This window comes from Ascaphus truei, chromosome 4 (genome assembly GCF_040206685.1).
Source record: "Ascaphus truei isolate aAscTru1 chromosome 4, aAscTru1.hap1, whole genome shotgun sequence".
NCBI classification, from domain to species: Eukaryota; Metazoa; Chordata; class Amphibia; order Anura; family Ascaphidae; genus Ascaphus; species Ascaphus truei.
Window position 1 is genome coordinate 101,143,580 of NC_134486.1, and position 22,542 is coordinate 101,166,121.

Sequence of the window (22,542 nt, forward strand, 5' to 3'; positions counted from 1 at the left end):
GTAGCATTTACATTCTTTGACAAGTCACACGTCACATTATACAATATAGTAGAAAAATGTGTTTGCTGAGTGAGAATGTTGGTTGCATATATAACAGAGCAAGACATATAATGTTAGTAGAAAATCACCAAAAAACAGTAAAAGTTCTAACTTCAGTGCTTAGCAACATCATTATGGTAATTAAGTGCATAGTAAATATTGGCATAACTGAATAACATTATGTATTCATTGTTAATCTGCGCACCAAGCATTGAAAGCATTGTTACATATGTATTATAATAGTTGTTCGCTCGTCGTCACAATCATCTAATATAACGATTGGCTCATCTGAAATCATACATTGATCCCATGTATTCATCCGCGACATCTGTGAAATACAGCAAACACATGATGGTCAAAGATGGCACATTAATATATGTCTCTGCATGACAACGCGTAACACATCTCAATATGATTGTGGATATTCACGCATAAGTAACGTATATGTTGAAAGTGCAAGGTTAAAACCACAGATACTGAACTGTCATTATTATAATGGCGTTGCTGGCATTACTACGGATATGATATTTCCGGTGCCTGTATACATAATAATGGGCGCGCACAACGTCAGTTGCGCGCACACTTCACGATTGTTTAGCGCATGTGCTAAGACTTAGTCCACACAATGTGTACGATGTGCGTTCAATACATGTCCCTCCATGGTGCTGCTAGCAGTAAGCATATCATGGCTGGAAGTTATGATATGGAAGCGAAACTAATTCACTTCTACACACGTACATATCTAAACTTTGTAAACGGACGTGTGTCCACGGAAACAACGGACGATCAGCCAATGAGCGAACAAAAGACGTGTGATGTCATGTTAAGGCACCGTGAAATGCATGCAAACACTCCTTCCACTGAATTAACATTGGCCTCGAGCGCTGTGCACGCACCGAAACACCGACGCGCGCGCATGACACAGTGCACTGACCGTAACAATAAGCTACGGGCACAGCCAATATGGTTTCACGCATGCACGTTGGTTGGGGCGGGGCTTGCATCCTTAAACCTTTTTAAGGACGCCTTGGGACATGACAAGGGTCCCACGTCATATGTGGCCGACACTTTGTTTTTCTATGTTGCATGCTAAACAATGAGGTGTGTGTGTTACAGTTATTGTAACATGTTGAAATGATACTTTAAAAGTGATAATAATCTAGGTTTTGTGAGTCCGTCAACAATGTGTAGTAATGCTTCGTCATGTAGTATATTGTTATAGGAAATAATGTTTTTGTGCACGCTACATGTAAGCCTGTCTGCAATGTTACACTGTATCCACATATTTGGCTAACAAATGGTGGATATTAAAAATGTAGACATATATAATGTGTCAAGGCATAACGAATATTGTGTTTACCATTCTTGTAGAAGTCAAAACTGGTTTGGCTGCAATTGCTCGCTCCAGGAAGGCACAACAGTATCATCCATGGTTGAGGCAACCGTTGAATCCTGAATCACACACATCTCCATGAGGCGGTCATATGGATCTGCAGTGGCTTCTTCAAACAAGACGTCGGAGGTACGTACAGTTCTTGGTTGTTTTCCCATCCACATTGGTATTGCCCATATAAGTTTGTATACATATCATAGTAGTTATGTGCATCTTGCATCTGGTCTTGATGAATGGAGGGTGCAGGTATAGCAGCAGGTATAGCAGCAGACGCGCCAGTCGGTGCGGCTTCATTGTAACTGGTATTAGGCAAAAATATGCTATTTAACAGAAGATATGTTCCATGTTCCATGGTAATTTTAAATGATGGGGCAACATGCCAACATCCATATCGTTGATCTAGGCGATCATGGACACGCTCAAAACATTCATTTGCTGATAAAGTGAATCGTACAGAAGTTTTAAAATTTGATTGGATGGTTCTTTGTAGTATGGATATTTCTTTTAGATCAAGTCATAGATTTGGCCCTCGCTTGCTCTCTTCTCATCAGTTGATTCTATTGCTTCTGAAATCATAAATTTGTATGATTTACGTGGATGGCTGTGCAATGTGGAAGCTTCTGCCATTTCTGCTGTGTTGAAGTGATCAGTGTCTAAGTTGAGCGCATACGGTTGTCTGCTGAATGTGAAAATAGTTACATGTTATTTTCGAGGTTTCTTCCAAGGTTACAATACAAGCTCTATGTTATACGCCTTGGTTTTCTCCCACTATAAATGTGTTAAAATAATTGCCACACATTCTTTTTGTAAGATACTATTTTCACAGTAAACGAAACTTTAATTTCGGCTTAGTCAATCAACATGTGCAAAACAAGTTTACAATTTTAATTAAAATAACAATGTGTGTGAAATATTCTACAGTGGTAGAATGAACAGATTTCTGCTTACACTGACCTATAATGACCCCCACACACACATCTGTGTCTGTTTTTCTCTCTCTCTGTTTCTCAATGTTTCAATCTCTGTCTCTCTCTTTCTGTCTGTTATCTCTCTCTCTCTCTCTTAGACTGTCTCTGTTAGTCTCTCTTGATATATACACATACATATATATATATATATATATATATATATATATATATATATATATATATATATATATATATATATATATATATATGCAAATATAGCTTTATGCTCATCTGCATGTCTTAGGCAGGTCTGCACCCCCACCTTTCCCCATTATCACCCAGCATACAGCACTTCCACTGCAGCAAGGGATTCTGAGAAATGACATGCAAATGAGCACACAGTGTCACTTTTTGCCTCAATAACCATTTTTAACATGGTTCCCTATAGGCTTAAGCTTGCTGCATGGTCACAGCTTTGAGCACAGCCAGGGTTAAGGTGCATACCCAGAAAACCACCCACAGACAGCTGTTTCGACCTTGATGGGTCTCATCAGTGTGGGGTTGATTTTACTGGGAATGCAAGAGAGGCTTATGGGATAGGCTAAACCATAATACTGAGTTAAGTTATGGTGAGTAAAAAAAGTGACAAAAACCCTCCACAGGAAAGCAAATATGCAAATATAGCTGTATGCTCATCTGCATGTCTTAGGCAGGTCTGCACCCCCACCTTTCCCCATGACATGGGGAAAGGTGGGGGTGCAGACCTGCCTAAGACATGCAGATGAGCATACAGCTATATTTGCATATTTGCTTTCCTGTGGAGGGTTTTTGTCACTTTTTTTACTCACCATAACTTAACTCAGTATATATATATATATATATATATATATATATATATATATATATATATATATATATATATATATATATATATATATATAATTAAATATGTATATAATTAACTATATATTGTGTGTTTATATGTGTGTGTGTATATATATATATATATATATATATATATATATATATATATATATATATCTATCTATCTACATTGAAGGCCTTATATGCAAACAGGCCTTGTTGTTATTATCTTCACACTTCATTAAAGTTTCTAACATTACTGGGTGAGTATGTTTGAGGGCCTATTAGAGTCAGCTGTGTATAAGTAGTAGTTAACAGCAAACAAGGCCTGTTTTGAGCCATGAAGGCCTGTACTGTTAAATAAGATAATATATATATTTTATATAGTGCTAAACTGAAGCCATTGATGTGTGTAAGTAGGCCTTGTTGTAATCATCCTAAAAGTTTCATACAGGTGATTGAATTATTGCCTTATTAATATTGCTGCCATAATTTAAACAAGTGTCCTAACATGTATATCTCATTAACACAAGGCTTGTTTGCTGACAACAGTGGCATAGACAATATATATATATATATATATATACACTCACACACACACTGTGTGTGTACATATATCCATAGAGACTACAGATATATTAATACACACTAACAGATCTGTTATTCTAACCACAACTCATACATGATGACATGCCAACATTATGAAGTATGAAATAAGCTGAAGGTAAGTAATGTGTTACAGAGTTAAGACACCAGAAAACACAACTTTAAGATGTATGCTGTTATATAGATAGTTACTTAAAGTTGGATGTCAATAATATTAGCATGCAATGACTATCTACATTACCAAACAAACCCACATACATAAAATGTTTAACAACAGCTAAGTGAATGTCAGCTTCTATAAACATGGCAAGTGTGTAATGTTGTACCATTAATCAACTGATGATTAAAACATAAATATATGTTATAAATTATGCCTTAATTCAGACAGCGAACATTTCTAAACCTTCATGTGTACAAGGACATACTTGAATGTTTTCAAGCATCTGGACTTGATCATACATACAGTATTCATTAAATATTCTGCAGTAAACACCACCAGGACAACTACAGATTTAGTGAATGTGATCATTTATTTTTGTTTATCCTTTTGAGAGCGAGTCACAGGCCTGCTTGTTGGCTGTTGTGTTAGCCTTTTCCCTTTGCCAACTACTTTGGCCTTAACTGTACGACTTGTACTGGCCTGTGGCAGTGCAGTGGCACTGGGTGTGGGCAGTGACACTTCAGGGGCAGTGGGTGTGGGCAGTGACACTTCAGGGCACTGGGTGTGGTCAGTGACACTTCAGGGGCAGTGAGTGTTGGCAGTGACACTTCAGGGGCACTGGGTGTGGGCTGTGACACTTCATGGGCACTGGGTGTGGGTTGTGGCAGTTGTGAACCAGTTGGTACATATTGCACGACTGATGGTGGAGCCGTTTCCTGTTTTGGTGTTTTAGTCTTGTTTCAAAAACTGGTTAGTAGTAATTGTTGGCCTAACTTTCTTTTTCGTGTCTCATTTGTAGGTGTCCGTTCCTGATTTTGAACAGATGTAAGTGGTTGGATGTTGACAGGGACCTGCACAGAACTAGCACCTACTGTACCAGTATCATCCAGAACTGGGGAATGAAGAACTGATGACTCAGGAGAAAAACTTGCAGCATGTAAAGATCCATCCTCAGATGGGGTAAAGTGGAATTGTTGTTCTCTTGCAGTAATTCTCAACTGATTAGCTTGGCTTAGATTAACAACTATTGCTTGTAATGTCCTGTTTACATTTTGTATTTCTTTAGGAACTTGGATGATGACTCTTTCTAGTTGTGACATTTGTGATATTGTCCTTTCCTGCTGTGATATCATCCTTTCCTGCTGTTATATCATCCTTTCAAGCACTGACATCATTTCTGAATGGCGACGATTTTCTTCAATCAAGATTCTTTCTTCAGAAGCTGCAATAGCTGAGTAGGTGTCACGAGCAGGAGGACTTGAATGCTGTGTTACTCGTCGAGTGGGAACATCTTCATGGTCACTTGATTGAATTTCTCTTTCAGTGGCAACATCAGCTTCTACAAATAAATGAAGACATTATGAACTGCCATGGAACTTTCTGTTGTTTGTCAATATAATGAGAGTTGTTCTCACAGTGTAACACATAACATGTTTCCAGAAGTTTTCTGTTGTGTCAAATTAAAATTTAGCTTGAAGTAACAATTATGTTATGACTCAGTGTGAAAGAGTAATGAGTGAAAGGTTGTTGTAACCTCACAACTCCTAGCTGATAGTTTACATCACACACAATACATGTTGTCATTACAAACTACATTTTCTGTGACAATAACTGATGTGAAGTTAATTACATGTGAAAGGCATTTATTTAGCATAGCAACATAACATCTAGAAATGTACACATTAGATGTCCTGCACCTCATACACTCCCCTTCCAGCCTTGATGATGAGCTGGATGAGCCAGGTGATATGACTTGTTCAGTGTGAGGTGACACATGAGCTTCAGGAGCAACTATATAGAAGAATAACATAAGATTTTTATTGACATGTGTATATAATTAACATAGAGTTTGTGTATTTGGAGTATTTATGGCTACATATCAGCATCACTTAATGATGTACTGCACCGACACACTTTATTCGAGCAAATACCCGGTATGTACCTGGCAGATACCTGGAATGCGCCGCTCCTCACCTCTGACAAGCCCCGTTTCGTTTGCCTTCCCAGCCTGGGTTCATGCCTGGCTGATGGGCGGCTGATCTGTTAAATGATAATGATTAGGATTTAATAGGCTGCAATGCTTCGCGTGTCTACCAGATGGCATAAATTCATGAATTGTAATGCAGTATATATATATATACTGTGCAGTATTGCAGTCAGCGGGAATAAAATGCTTCAATCCCTGCCGGAAAATAACTCAATGCACTCGGGCAGAAAACAGTCACAAACCTCAATACACCCGGGTATACCCGAATTCGTGGGACTAGCCGAGCTCGAATAAAGTGTGTCGCCAGTGTACATCACTACCATGACAGCAAAGTTGACTCTGCTTATAATTCAGTACGTAATTGTGGAAATGTGAATTAATTTTTTTAGGGATATGTGTGAACAATTAATAGAAGCAGGTGTAGCGCTCAATGTGGCTGACACTCATCAACACATGTAGCGTGTCGCTCACAGATGCTACTGGTGTGATAATGTGCCGTTTCTATAAGGTTCAAAGGACATATGAGTGAACGAATGAGTAACATACTTTTTCATACAGTATATAGTGGCCTGGTGGGTGAAAGTTTTCATAGAATTACCATTTTAAATGAATGTGATGAACTTCTGTTCACCTTGTCAGCTTCTAACAACTGTAGTCCCTCCCCCAAGACGTGACAGCACCCTGACCTTTTATTTGTTTCTAGCAGCTGTAAGGCGTCCCAAAAGAGTAGACCATAACATGACCCTGTGATCTGGCTGGGTGCCCAACCCCACCCCCTGTGTTCTCCTCTATGCTGTGATTACATATGAATTGCAGCTGGTTTCACACACTGGTACATGAGCGAAATAAGAATCTGAAGTGAGCTACATATGAACACAATTAAATAACATATGCTACATGTTCCTAATTATGCTCTCTGTATATTACATGAAGCAAAAAACGACGTTTAATTAAACATAACGAAATGTGTTAGTGCAAATTATGTATGTTCGCCTTTGAATGCACTATCTTCCATGCAAGAGTTGATGAGGCAGTAATGTCCTGTTTATAGGTGTTACATAGATTATCACTAAATTATGTATATATATATATATATATATATATATATATATATATACACAGCAACTGTACATATTACTGTATGCTCATTTGCATGTCTTAGACAGGTCTGCAACCCTGTCTTTTCCCATCATCGGCCAGCATACAGCGCTTCCACTGCAGCAAGGGATTCTGGGAAATGACATGCAAATGACCACTCAGTGCCACCTTTTGCCACCCTATATATTAATTGTTACTTTTTGTAGGACAACTAGATATAAATATATATAGATAGATAGATATATAGATATATAGAGAGAGACGTATATACAGATATATATGTAGGTATGCTTATATTGGGAAGAAAGTATAAGTAGCAGCAGAAATATAGATAAGAACTGTAACCTACGACACGCCTAGTACAGTAACATTTGTCACCTGGTGGAAATGGAGCAGAATAAATTCCGATATCTGTGTCCCCAGGCAAACCCTCCACGACGACGGGAAGAAATTTTTCCCGCATCTGCTCCTCCAATTGTGTTAAGATTAGAGCTTGTGCTGGCGGCCCACCTCCAGTGCCAGAAGCATGCATCCGTTGTGCTTGTATTTTTTTCTTTAAGTTTGCCCTGATATCATCGAATCTCTTCTGACAATTCTTCCGGTTCCTGACATGATTCCCACATGCATACACAGCCAATGTTATTTGATTCCACATTTCTTTTTTTGATGCTGAACTTGTCCGCCCTTGAAATACATACAACATATATGACGTTAATTATTATTATAAAAACGATCAGTTTCCTAAACTGCTACCTGTTCCAAGAGATACCAAACATGCTGGTTTAGGTGTAATATGTGTACCACATGAGCATTTACGTGTAAACATACAAATGTAAGGAAGCTTGCATGAATATTGTATGAACTTTGCCCAAATTGTACGACTGATTGTTATTGTCGTTCTAAATCATGAAGGAATATGTGTGTAACAATTAAGTTGAATTGATAGATATTATCGAATAATATTTTGATATTAAGACACCTCACATGACCTAGGATAACATGTCTTTGAAGAATGAATGCAAAGATAGACTTACCTAGTAAATGGCCATACAGACAGTCATAGTGCTCCAGAATCCCTGTGACAAGAACTGTGTTTTCCTGTTCATTGAACCGAGGATTACGTGGGCGCTCCAGACGTTTCTTCCGAATACGTGCAGGGCCAGAGCTTGGCTGCTGCTGACTGGACTCTCCTTATTCCAATGGAAGAGACTCCAAAAGCGGCCCAGCAGCAACCACCCCACCACCAGACACCCTAGCAGCAACAGAGCCACCAGCAGCACTCGCACTCACAGCAACACCACTCGCACTCACAGCAACACCACTCACACTCACAGCAACATCACTCGCACTCCCAGCAACACAACTCGCACTCCCAGCAACACAACTCGCACTCCCAGCAACAGCACTCCCCTGAACCCTACGTTCCCTCAGACGCGTACTCGCACGACTACCACTACCACTCGCACCAGCATCACTCTTCCCACGCCTTGCAGCCATACCTCTAGCACTCACAAAGAACAGAAAAGAAATTTAAAGCCAATCGCACTAAACACTTACAAATTGAAAACAAGACAAAGATGTAAACAAAACAACACAGAACAAACCTCTCACAATACACAACAACTCTCTCAGTCAATATGAAATATGTAAATCGCCCAGCTCTGTGTGTCTCTCTCTCTCTCTCACTCCCAACAACACAGAGAATGAATAACAATACACGCTGCCTTTAAATGGGCCGCTCAATCAAAAACATGCTTGCTTCGGCAGATTCAGCAAGAAGTTTAATTGGCGAACCTAACAGCACCCCGCCATGCACGCCGATACACCTGTGTGTGATCGGCAAATCATCGGCAGAGTGGGAGCAAATGTTTTAGGCTTGATTCGGAAGGGATCCGGCACTTATTGCATACGGAGAGGGAAAATCGCCAGAATCATGCCGATAAGGTACCCTTGGCGATTGCACTTTTTCGGCGCTTACTGCATAGAGCCCTATATCGCCACACGGTATAGTGATGTCTTCAGCATTAGAACATTATGTGGCTATTTACAGTTCTGTAGAATAACTGATAGAAAAAATACATGTAACAATACTCCCACACGTCAGTGATGCACCCCTATGATACATTTTAATACTGTTTGTTGGTAGGATTACAATGAGTCTATCCATAAACATACCCAACAAGTTGAAAAGACATAACAAATTGTCACATACCTGAAAAGGCCTGTTTTAAATATGGCTTTGAGCTAGCAAAGAGCAACTTTTCTTTGATAGGCGCATCTTCAGGAGCCCTACATAAGAATATATAAAACATACTAAAGGTTTGTCCAGATGTACTTAATATAGAATTCAACTTTTTCCAAATTATATGGTATTACCTTTCAAACATGGTGACATTTATGTTACCTTGATATTATAAGTACAGGCCGTATAAGAGCCCTTTTCAAATTAAGGGGTCTTCACCAAACTTCAACTTGTGTATGAAAGCCAAAATGGAATTGTTAGAGACATAATTGATTGGTACAGAAAAGTAATTAACTTTTTATTCCACCAATATATAGGAATAGTATTGTGCCTCAATTTTATGCCTGAAAACTTAAAAAAGGTAAAAGTCCCACTAATCATTATTAAAAGCAGAGCTAAACATACTGTGGCAATACAAAGGAAGGTGGCAACCATACTAAAATGGTGCAAGTAGTCCTGAAGACATTGGCCAAGACAAAAATACAAGAATCAAACACGAAAGCCCAATTGGACTCCTTTTAACAAGCACCCAAAAAAAAAGATACTGTATGAAAAAGCTCTAAAGCAGCAAGACGGGTTAACTTTAAAAATGTTTTATTTTTATTTACAGGTTTGAAGCCAGATGTCGCCAGAACTGACCTGTGTAAATTTCAGCTCTGGTGACCCCCTGCTTCCAGAGATACCTCTGGAGGGGGTGATGGTATCTCTGCAGATCTCTGCAGGTCACGCGGGCCAATAGGACGCTGCACAGGATGACGTCACAGCTTCCTATTGGCCCGCGTGACGTGTGACATTTAAGCCACCATTAGATTAGTCACGCCATTTTTCTGGCAGCATAAATGCTGGTGCCATTACAGAGGTAGGAATCTCTGGAAGACCTCCTGCTTTAAACCTGTAATAATAATTATATATATATATATATATATATATATTATATATAAAAAAATCCCGCTGTACAAAATCCGCAGCACTCACCAATTCAAATGCAAAAACAATTGAATTAACAGGGGGGGAGCTTGAGAAAGGACCGGGAGGTCCGAAACGTCGCTTCCTTTTCCCTGCTGTTACCCCTGATGCTTGTGTTTCTACATTAAATTGATTTTGCATTTGAATTGGTGAGTGCTGCGGATTTTGTACATCAGGATTTTGTCTATTTTTGCTGCTGGATGGTGATCCTGGTTGCACTGCTTCACCACAACTGACCAGATAAGTTGCTTTCCTTATACTTTCCCCTATTGAGTGCCCCGAACATTCTTGTGTGTTTATATATATATATATATATATATATATATATATATATATATTTGTTTTCAGTAAAACCATATTGCTGCTTTATTAAGAAAAAAATACTTTAAGTGCTGGTCCATATGAGTCACTTTGAGCTGCAAGATCAGAACATAGTAACACTGAAAATAATATCAACTATCAGCAAGTGTTGTGTATGTTTTGAGGCTGCAGACAGGGTGGCAGCGGGGTCAGGAGATTGCTGTAAGGGATCACATAGCCTTCAATCTATCCTCCAGCTACTCTGAGCCAAAGAGGATGTCCTCCTTGTCCATTCAAATCGCTGTCACAGTGATCAGCTGCTGAATGAAAGAAAATAATACGTTGTTCCAGAGCAGCATAAAGATTTCATGTCTGCCACTTCTTGTATCGTTTTTGTATTGTATTGTTATGAGGGCCTTTAAAAGGTTAAGTGCTCATAGCAATTAGTACATTTTAGGAGACACAAAAATTAATTTTGTGAGTTTGCATGAAATATGGCAATATGTTAAAAGATCCTAATCGGCTATTTGAATCTACATTAGCCTCACTGCTTCAAACTACCTGACGCTCTGTTTTTGACCCATATATGTACACCAGTCTCCAATATGAATTGTGGTTAAAGCAGCAATCCTCCCCCAAATGAAAAAGGTTTTCTATTATATAAATTGGGAGCTCCATGAAGGGCCGCAGACGTCCTGGACTCCTTAATTGGCATATTGTAAGTGAGACGGACCCCAGTTGCCATATTGAATTCTTGTACAGGAACCTCAAAATTAAATATCTCCGGAACTGTACTGTAGCTTGGAGTTCTGATATTCAGTTCTGGGGATCACAATGCTTCAAATAAAGTAACAAAAGCTACCTAATAAAAATAGCAAACATTGAACAAAAAGATAAAGAGAAGTTCCCTATACGCCGCACGAGAGGACACCTGTACCTATATTAAAACTTACTATTTATTAATAAACAATTAAAATATATTTATTGCAGCAGTAGTGTGAACCAAAATATTAAAAAGTAAATTAAAAACGGAGAGGTTAGCTGTGTGCCTAATTCTGACTAACGATGTAAATAGAAACCACTATTATAAGTATGAGTGTCCCACAACTATAAAATTATACTAGAAGTGGTAGTGGTTCTGTTACAATTTAATGTCGTTTGAACACTACTCCCAAATGGTGGAGGATGTAACCTACAATGATGTATAGGTTCAAAATGAGTGTGGTTGAGCCTGGTAGAATGTAGATCAAGTATACATACACATTTGTGCCAGGCCGTCAGGTTCAAGATTGAATGAGCCTGTGGGTCTGTTATGATAAGCTTTAGCAGCTGTCGCAAGATCACAAAGTATGTGTCTTGTACTTAGAACCATACACAAGATAAGGAGTAGTCAGAGTGTTATGCTTCCTATTGAAGTCTCCGAAACACTCTGAAAGGAGGTTAGGCAGCAGACCTCTCCGATATAGCCAGCGAACTAGGTGGTAACGCTTAGCTTGCCCACCTAGTTCGCTGGCTATATCGGAGAGGTCTGCTGCCTAACCTCCTTTCAGAGTGTTTCGGAGACTTCAATAGGAAGCATAACACTCTGACTACTCCTTATCTTGTGTATGGTTCTAAGTACAAGACACATACTTTGTGATCTTGCGACAGCTGCTAAAGCTTATCATAACAGACCCACAGGCTCATTCAATCTTGAACCTGACGACCTGGCACAAATGTGAATGTATATTTGATCTACATTCTACCAGGCTCAACCACACTCATTTTGAACCTATACATCATTGTAGGTTACATCCTTCACCATTTGGGAGTAGTGTTCAAACGACATTAAATTGTAACAGAACCACTACCACTTCTAGTATAATTTTATAGTTGTGGGACACTCATACTTATAATAGTGGTTTCTATTTACATCGTTAGTCAGAATTAGGCACACAGCTAACCTCTTCGTTTTTAATTTACTTTTTAATATTTTGGTTCACACTACTGCTGCCATAAATATATTTTAATTGTTTATTAATAAATAGTAAGTTTTAATACAGGTACAGGTGTCCTCTCGTGCGGCGTATAGGGAACTTCTCTTTATCTTTTTGTTCAATATTAACCCCTTCCCTGCCAGCACCACCTCCACACTTTATTGCAGTTTTTGTTCCTACACTACACAGGTTATACCACTTAGTTTTCCCTCCTTTCACAATTGGTATAGTGCAAGGTGCACACCCTATGACCCCTCTGGGCCATTCCATCCCCCTCTAATAAAAATAGCAGCATGATTTGCTGCTTTAAATGTAACAACGGTATGTGCCAGCGTAGAAAGCTCATCACACTCATTGTAATGGGTTAAGTCCATGTTTCCAAAAAAAGATACTGTATGATACACTGCATGGCAAATTTTCCTGAGCTTGATCCACAACCATCTAGCTGAGTGTTTTTGAACTGATGCTCCTAGAAACACTTTGGTTCCCTGGACATCCCTGAAATTTTCAGGTAATTTGTGCTGTAAATGGTATAAAATACAGAAGAATTTGCAATGCATCTGATCTCAGATGCACAATTAGAGAGGGTTGAGGTTCCTTACAATGGATCTGATCTCAGACGCGCTATTAGAAAGGGTTGGGGTTCCTTACAATGCATCTGATCTCAGATACACTATTAGACAGGGTTCGGGTTCCTTACAATGCATCTGATCTCAGACGTGCTATTAGAGAAGGTTGGGGTTCCGCAGAATTTCACAATATAATTATAGGGTTCCTTAACCACTGATCTAGTCATTTGTTTTTTTATTGTTCACTCTCCTTTATGATACCAGCATTTGTTTATATGTGGTGGTAAGAAATACTGCTACCTTTTCTTGTTTCCAGATCTACTTTAATTAGTGTCTTCAGAAACCTTTTGTAGCAAACAATCCCACCTCAGAAGATACATGGGGTTATTTACTACATTTTCCCAGCTGCAAAACTCGGGCAAAACCACTATAAATAATTGCTGCAGATTTATCAAAGGGAAAACTCCAGTCGCTTTCATCTGGATTCTCTCTGATAAATATGATGCTGCTTTTTGCACTGGTTTTGTACCAGTGAATACTGTAGACTACCTGAAACCAATGGCTTTTGTGGTCTACAAAAAAAACCGTGGGTTCTGCGTCTGACTTAAAGAAATTCTGCAACTGTATAACAGCCAGGAAAACTCTTTGGGTTGTATTTTGAAAAAAAAATGTATGCAGTAAGAAAAAAGTTTTTTTTTAAAAAAAATCTGTTTTCCTTTAAGAAAAAAACAACAGTATGAAAAAAAATCTAGCTATACTTTGGATTTGTAATTGAAAATGTAGTAGTAGTTGCAGCCCTGTGCTATCACTCTGTGACTACTGCCCTGGATTATTATGTATTTATGACAGTTACTACGTCATGTTGGGGCCCCTAGATTGCCAGTCCCATGACACAGTAGCTACATCTTTGGGCACCCAAAGTGTTAAAGCTGCAGTCCACGCTCATCACCATTTTTCTTTTGCATTGCATTTTTACTTCCTTTAAAAGATCTCTTCTTGCCCTTCTCACCCCAAAAAATGATCTTTAAAATGGCATGCTTTGTTTAGGAGATGTAAGCGTTTAAAATAGTAAGTGTAGGTTAAAATAAAGCTCACTACAGTGCTTATTGCCATTTAAAGGTTACCATGGCAACCTCAGATGCTACATATGAAATCATGTTTTTTTTAAAGCTGCTGTTCAAGCAATATCCTGCATGTGTTTTTTTTTTAAATAAATCAGTTCTGTACTATGAGAAAATACTTGTAGCATTTAAAAAAAAATGTATTCTAATGTAACACGCATTTTTGTTCCTATAGCAACCATTTACAAAGTCACATCCCCTTCCCCTTCTGAAACAGCATGACCTTTTTGAACCCTGCCCTCTCTAGCAGTGAACCAATTGAATCTAGTGCCTGCCTGGTCACATGATCTTCCTCACAGAACTTTGGCTGTTAGTGCAGCAGAAGAGGACCCAAGATGCATTTAGGGAACCCCGAGCCGAATCTTCAGCGATCGATTTACAGGAGAATGGATCAATCAGCAACTTAGCTAATAACATGTCGGTGTATAGATTGTATTGATGCACATATTGAATACATTTTTTTTTTTAAACGACAGCTTGAACTGCAGCTTTAAGACTAAAAAATATAAATAATAATGAAGTGCAGGACATGCTCAGGGGGAAAGATAATGACATTGAGTTAATCTCATAAGCCTCAGTGCCAATTGCAGCCATCAACTTACCACATCACGAAAATCAGGTCTTGTTTTTTGGATTCCCCGGTAACATAATGAATATCCAGCAAGGCATAGCAGCATTTGTTTTCATGGAACAATGCTTTCAAACGTGGGAAAAAGTCACCGTTGCAATCTTCTGAAAGGATTTCTTTTCCCTCCTCCACGATGATGTATTTCTCGTCGCTGCTGAAACCGAAGAAGACCGCTTTCTTTCCGGACTTCATGAGCTTCATTTCTTGAAACAAGTGGAGAACGGAATCATCGACTCGGACGCCCGATGCCTGTGTAAGAAACGGCATGCACGTTTATTGAGAGGTTATGTATCAAATCCCCGTGCTGCAAAACTGAACTAAACGAACTGCACCAGATTTATTTATTTTTTAAAGCAAAAGATCATGTTAATTTCAATGCGATTTTTGTTCTTTGATTAATCTGGTGCAGTTTGTTTATCCTAGTTTTGCAGTCTGGTTTAACTCATACATAATCATCCTAGTCCCTTTCGGTCAAAATGCAGAAGAAACCAGTAAAGGTGAGCGATTTCTCTCCATCTGATCATTATCCTCCGGTGGGAACGTGGAACGGCAAAACTAGTGCAAAAGAATAGCACTGTATCTGACAAAGCACAAAATCATATTGTATTGTGCACTTTTTGTTGCAGTTTTACACCAATTTTAATGCAAAGCCCCCCGTATGTGCAAGTGCACTGATAAATGATCCTCAAAGTCGGCAAAAAGATCGACACCAGATTTATTAATGGAAAATGCTCTATTGATTAAATTAGGAATGTTTTTCCTTGATGAATTTGGAGCATTTTATTTGCCCCAGTATTGCGGCAAGGAAATGTTAATACAGTATATGTTCCCAAATTAAATTGGATTCATTTTAGTTGATGATAAATATAATGCTTTTCTTGCGCTGGTTTTGCAATTTTGCAGCCACAAGACTTGTAGTGTATAATGACTTGTATCTCCAACCACACTCCTCCTTTCTTCAGTTAGATATGACCTTCAAAAGACAAAAAAAGCCTCAGTGCTACATCCAATAGGACGAATGATATAGTTAAATACTTACAGTATCTGTTTCTCTTCTCATACGTGAGGGTCACTTAGTCAAATTCATTGACCAAAGTATCTTTAAGCTTGAAAACCACGTCAAGGTATGCAGATCCTAACACTACCTGCAAACGTTCTCTTAACCTCTCTAATGGAGGGAGCAATGTCTTAAGACTCGTCATTCACAGGCGCATAACAAGAACAGCAATTTAAAAGTGGGCTGGGTGAGTTTAAAACTATGGAGGAGATATAAGCCTCAAACTAGTTCCAAAGTGAATTAATAGGTATTGTTTGTTAAGTTTTATTTGCTATTTTACTACTGTATGTGATCTTGGGCTTTCGAGACCAAATTTAAAAAGAGAGTAATGACATAGTAGAAGAGTTATTACAAGGCATGCACTAAGAGCTTTCTGCTGATTTCAATATTACTGTCGTTTCAAAGTAGAACTACACTTTTAAACTTGATATTCACAAGTATTATTTTTTTTGTAGATAGGGGGCATGAAACAAGGGCGTACATTCACTAAAGTCTTGTGGGGCAAAATTGGCGCAACATTATTTGCATCTCCAAGCACATTTCTACTTTCTTCAGTTAGATATACTGTAGGCTTTAAACTAGCGCCAAAGTGTAGTAATATGTCTTTTTTTATTTGTTATTTTACTATTGAAATTTGGGTCTTCAAGCACAAATTGGAAAAACTCATTTTTTTAATAATAAATATATATATATATATATATATATATATATATATATATATATATATATATATATATATTTTTTTTTTATTATTATTATTTTTTAAAATAGAAAAGCATTAAAGGATTTCACACTGCTATCTATATGTGACCATAATGGAAGAAGAGAAAATAAAGGAAAGTGTTTATATTAAAAATGGTTTTTTTAGTGGAACAGTGTTTTGATTGAGCTTTGTCTTGCTTCTATTTCTTTATACAGTATGTATTTTCATTAAAAGAATTCCATAGTCAATGGAAATAGAGCTTTTAACAAAGAAAACAATTCACAGACCATGGTAAGTAACTTTAAACCAATTGGCAAGAGGGACCTTGCTGAAAGGAAGGGTTGATTTCTCAGACTTCAAACCAGTGTTTTGTTTTCCCTTAAACAGTGATACTATTCAAGGCTGGGTTCCTTTTATACTCAGACAGAGCACCTTATTGGATGAAAACTACAATTCAAGTCTATGGCAGTTGACCATAATCGACCGATTAGGACAATACTGAATAATGCCCTTTGTGGAAAATTCTATAGAGTCCAAAGCGACCATTTCGATTTTTCACGGCTAAAAATCCACATTAAAGTCTTAGGGGTTTCAGACAAAATGGCGGCTTCAGACTATATAGAATTAACCATTTAGTCTCTATGCGAAATGTAGCTATTAGTGTAATTTTAGATGTTTTGCAGCACTTACTAACAAACAATTAGATCAGAACATCCCAAAACATCATATTTATCATCTTCTTTAAAAGCTGATATTCTACATATCAGTACAATATATTAGTAGAAAAAAAAACAATGAATGTTAACCTCCCTGTTACTTATTGTAAACATATATAACTTCTTCATGAGGAAAGACAGTGATTATGAGAACATTGCAAAGAGCCCTGTCCTAAATATGTCTATTGGAATGTTCAATTGTTCTTACTTTAATCTTAGCAATTAAGATTTTCTATGGTGTATTCTATAGGAGTTTAATTAATACACAACATGACAAAAACAGACAGTAGATTAAACATTCAACAAATTAAAACAGACACCAAAAACCGTGAACCATCTGCTACATCTTATTGCTGCATCTGGTTAGTGTTTATGCTAGCACTTTGTCCTTTAATGTCCTATTAACAGAAAGGAATCCCATTAAAAGCAGTTGGAGTTTTTGCTTTGACAAATCAAGTGTTGTTCTTTTGCACTAGTTCTGCAGCTGGAAGACTTTAATAAATTGTCCCCTAAGTTGTTGCAAACGGAGTTCACTCTTAGGGGCAGATTCACTAAGCCGTGATGTGGGATATCACACCCAATCCAGCATTTAATGCTATTCAGGTCAATGGCAGTCAACGTCACATCAGGGGGTGATACCCAGCATTGGGGCTTACTGAATCCTGTTAAGTGAGCTGATTGGCTGGTGGATTGTTTTCTCTCTCAAAATCCCATTCTCCCCCCTGCACAAAATGTCCCTTTTCTCCTGCTTGCACACACCCATCTTCTCTTCCCCTCACATTCCTACCCTGCACTCAATATCTCTCCACATGCATTCCCCTTCTAGCTTCCTCTACATCAGGGCTTTTCAATTCCAGTCCTTATAAGATTTTAATTAATATTCATATGTATTATATTGTAATTAGGGTTGAGTGGAATATGGGAACAGATGCAACACAAGAATTGTTCTGACAAGCATAAGGTCAGAATCTATATATAGACAGGGAGGCCATACAGCTTTGTTGGGATGTCTGGGGAAGGGCTAGCGAGTGACAGATAGTTGCTATTGATAACCTTATGGTAACACTATGCAATCAAATCTGATAACTAGGGTAGTACCTTATATGTACATAAGCAGATATGACATCAGTGTTAAGATTGTTCCAGAAAGTCACATGATAATCCCATATTTGGTCATAATGTTAGGAGTAGTTGACCTGACTAAGGGATATTCTCTGGATAAATACTGGCAGGTTTTTGTTAGGGAAGGCAGTCATGATGACATCACGATAGCAGGACAGAACGACTTTCCCCAGAAATAGAATGATTATGCAATCTCTTGGAAAATAGTATAACTATTTGATGTCATCGCCATTTATCAATTATTTCTGAATGTGAGTAAATATCAACGTAAAGAGCAAATGTCTCAGAGCCTCCAGATGGAGGGTGAGGCACCGTGGAGTCCCCAAATTAAATGCACTGAGCACACCCATGTAATGACCCCCCACCCCTCCTTTTACATGGTTCCCATCCTCCTTTGTCACTGCTCCCACCCTTATTTGCTGCAGCCATTCTCCTCCCCTGCTGCAACCACAACCACCGCCATTCAAATAGGCTAAAGCTTAAAACCAGGACATTCAAACGATTTTGAGGAAATTATTGGAATAGCTAGATGTTTCATGAAAATCCGGGACTTATGGTCACCCTTTTCTTGACATGGGCTCTGTTTTTTTTTTTAAACAGATTGATAAGATCAATGTTTCACTTCTGGTTCTGTTAAATGTGTGGGTAACAAAATGGTTTACTATAGAGGAACAGCCCTATGTAATTGATTAAAGAAATATACAGTTAGGTCCGTAAATAATTGGACACTGATACAATTTTCAGAATTTTGGCTGTGTACGCCACCACAATGGATTTGAAATGAAATAACTGAGATGCAATAGAAGTGCAGACTTTCAGCTTTAATTTAATGGGTTGAACAGAAATATCGTATGAAACGTTTAGGAATTGCAACCATTTTCATACACAGTCCCCTTATTTCAGGGACTCAAATGTAATTGGACAAATTAACACAATCATAAATAAAATGTTCATTTTTAATACTTTGTCGAGAATCCTTTGCAGTCAATGACTGCTTGAAGTCTGGAATGCAAGAACATCACCAAACGCTGGGTTTTCTTCTTTGTGGATCTTTGCAAGGCCTTTAGTGCAGCTGTCTTCAGTTGTTGTTTGTTCGTGGGTTTTTCTGCCTTAAGTTGTGTCTTCAGCAAGTGAAATGCATGCTTGATCGGTTTGAGGTCAGGTGATTGACTCGGCCATTGCAGATTTTTCCGCTTGTTTGCCTTAAAAAACTCCAGGGTTGCTTTCGCAGTATGTTTTGAGTCATTGTCCATCTGTAAAGTGAAGCACCGTCCAATCAACTTCGCTGAATTTGGCTGAATCTGAGCAGACAATATATCCCTATACACTTCAGAATTCATCCGGCTACTTCTGTCTTCTGTCACATCAGCAATAAACACTAGTGAGCCAGTGCCATTGTAAGCCATGCATGCCCATGCCATCACACTGCCTCCCCCATGTTTTGCAGATGATGTGGTATGCTTCGGATCATGAGCCGTTCCAAGCCTTCTCCATACTTTTTTATTCCCATCATTCTGGTACAGGTTGATCTTAGTTTCATCTGTCCAAAGAATGGTGTTCCAGAACTGGGCTGGCTTTTTTAGATATTGTTTGGCAAAGTCTAATCTGGCCTTTCTATTCTTGAGGCTTATGAATGGTTTGCACCTTATGGTGATCCCTCTGTATTTGCTCTTGTGAAGTCTTCTCTTTAAGGTAGACTTGGATAATGATATGCCTACCTCCTAGAGAGTGTTCTTCACTTGGCTGGATGTTGTGAAGGGGGTTTTCTTTACCATGGAAAGGATACTTCGATCATCCACCACTGTTGTCTTCCGTGGACGTCCAGGCCTTTTTGTGTTGCAGAGCTCACCAGTGCGTTCTTTTTCCCCAGAATGTACCAAACTGTTGATTTGGCCACTCCTAATGTTCCTGCTATCTCTCTGATGGAATTTCTTTTTTTTTTGCAGCCTAAGGATGCCCTGTTTCACTTGCATTGAGAGCTCCTTTGACCGCATGTTGTGGGTTCACAGCAACAGCTTCCAAATGCGAATGCCACACCTGGAATCAACTCCAGACCTTTTACCTACTTAATTGATGATGAAATAACGAAGGAATAGCCCACACCTGTCCATGAAACAGTTTTTGAGTCAATTGTCCAATTACTTTTGGTCCCTTGAAAAAGAGGGGGCTACATATTAAAGAAATGTAATTCCTAAACCCTTTCTCCAATGTGGATGTGAATACCCTCAAATTAAAGCTGATAGACTGCACTTTAACTCTATATTCATTATTTAACAGTAACTTGAATTTATTTTGGTACACAGCCGAAATAACAAAACTTGTATCAGTGTCCAATTATTTACGGACCTAACTGTATATATATATCATATTATGTGATATTTACTATTACGTATTCTCTTGTTAGGCTTAAACTTGCAAAGTGTATATATACAGTATATTAAAGGTGTAATTGATAAAGGGCGCACGGCCCGAAACGCGTAGGTGGGCGTTATCTGTGTTATGCAGGGGTTATGTTTGATCCCTTATTTAATAAATGGAATTCTTTTTGCCACCATGAGCCTCCTCCATTCTTTTTAGGCAGTGCACTGCCTTTGTTCACCCATCTTCTTCCTATTTTAAACTTATTTTGTATAGGCCTGTATAAAACTTTCCTTTCTAAAAAGATGTCTAACCTTTTCTTAAGGATATCCATTACATCTGTAATCTCCATCGGTAGTCCATCACAGTCTCCATCGATAGTAAATTCAACACTCCATCTGCCCTCACTGTAAATAACCCTTTCCTTTGCTGCTGGTGAAATTTCCTTTCCCCTAACCTCAAAGGATGGCACTATGTCATTTGTACGATCTTTGGCATTAAAAGTTTTCTTTAAATATATTTGTAGATAGCTACGATATCCCCTCCCAAACACAATCGCTTAAAGTAAAATTACTTATTGAAAATAAATACTGTACTTAGTAATATTTCATCAGTAATACTTAATTTCATGTGCAGTATAGCTCACTACTGAATTTGAGTGGAATGGCACCTCAAAATTGTGAGACAACGATTAAAATGCTTAATTTTGCGGAGGGCTTTCAACGTTTTGGGGTATTTTACTATGATCTGCTCTTTTAAACTGTACATTCTTGTGAGACAAATGTAATGCCGAATTGGTATACCAGTCATCTGTAAAAAGGCAGACCACGGTATGTAAATTCAACAGAAGAAATACATTTTTAAAAAAAAATAAAAAAAAGCCCAGTAAGTTAATTAATAATAATAAAAATAAAACTCTCCAAATTAATTTAGCTTTTTAGGCAATTTAAGGAAAATTTACTCAATTTTTATTTACACAAATTGGGTGAAAGAAGTGATACAAATATGATGTGTTCCTTCTGGACATGGTGTCATGTGATAATACGATCCTCCTTTTCTGATATTTTCGATTCATTGTCTAGCAACATCATGTCCTAAAAAGACCCATTGTGAGCTTCCGATTTCATTTTCCCTGAGCATGACTAACTGCGTGAAATATAGATGCCAATGAAGTAAATTGAGCAGCTTTGACAATGCAGCAACATATGTCCCACCATAGCAACCACATGGTCCCATTCTTGAAGGTCTCATTTTAAAATGTGTGTAACAGACACTGACAACAGTACTGTTTTTGTCACAGAACAATATCTCACATTCTCTCTTGAAATTACTAGACATGTCAAATATATCGGTGAATGCAAGTAAACGAAGGCTGCTGGTAACATTTATTGTTATGTATGTACGTTATACTTATATAACATGTAAAAAAAAATCTGAAACTTAACTGTTAGTGCCCTCTTACTTTAGATGGGCAAGATTATATTGTCTTCTTTTAACATACTTGTACATACAAATGCTATTTCTAAAGAGCATGAAGAACGTTCGATGCTCAGAAATGTCCCCAATAATATATACTGAAAAGCAAATTTGTATGCCCGAAAAACATTGACATGCAACAATTTTTTCCATAAGTGAAGTAAATATGACAAAGCAATACACCCACCGACTATATACAGTATACTTGGCACGACACAAGGTTTCAAGTAACCTATTAGTATTAGTACCCATA

The 22,542-nt window shown here is 38.1% G+C and overlaps 1 protein-coding gene and 1 long non-coding RNA gene across 3 annotated transcripts in view; one reads left to right on the forward strand and one right to left on the reverse strand.

Annotated features, from left to right (window-relative positions):
- DSTN (destrin, actin depolymerizing factor) overlaps positions 1-22,542 on the reverse strand; it is a 33,244-nt gene that overhangs the window by 8,644 nt on the left and 2,058 nt on the right. The window contains exons 2-5 of one of the 2 annotated variants that reach the window (XM_075596278.1): positions 14,832-15,106; positions 9,268-9,344; positions 7,434-7,739; positions 4,272-5,309 (exon numbers count right to left, since the gene is read on the reverse strand). In XM_075596278.1, the coding sequence (XP_075452393.1) occupies positions 5,116-5,309; positions 7,434-7,739; positions 9,268-9,344; positions 14,832-15,106 (852 nt within the window). In that variant the 3' untranslated portion in view covers positions 4,272-5,115. Of the gene's footprint in view, positions 1-4,271; positions 5,310-7,433; positions 7,740-9,267; positions 9,345-14,831; positions 15,107-22,542 lie in introns of those variants that run through there. The other variant, XM_075596280.1, reaches the window with a different exon arrangement.
- On the forward strand, positions 1,429-5,446 carry LOC142492964 (uncharacterized). Its single transcript, XR_012800942.1, has 3 exons — positions 1,429-1,561; positions 4,770-4,930; positions 5,037-5,446. It is a non-coding gene; the product is annotated as an uncharacterized LOC142492964 (long non-coding RNA).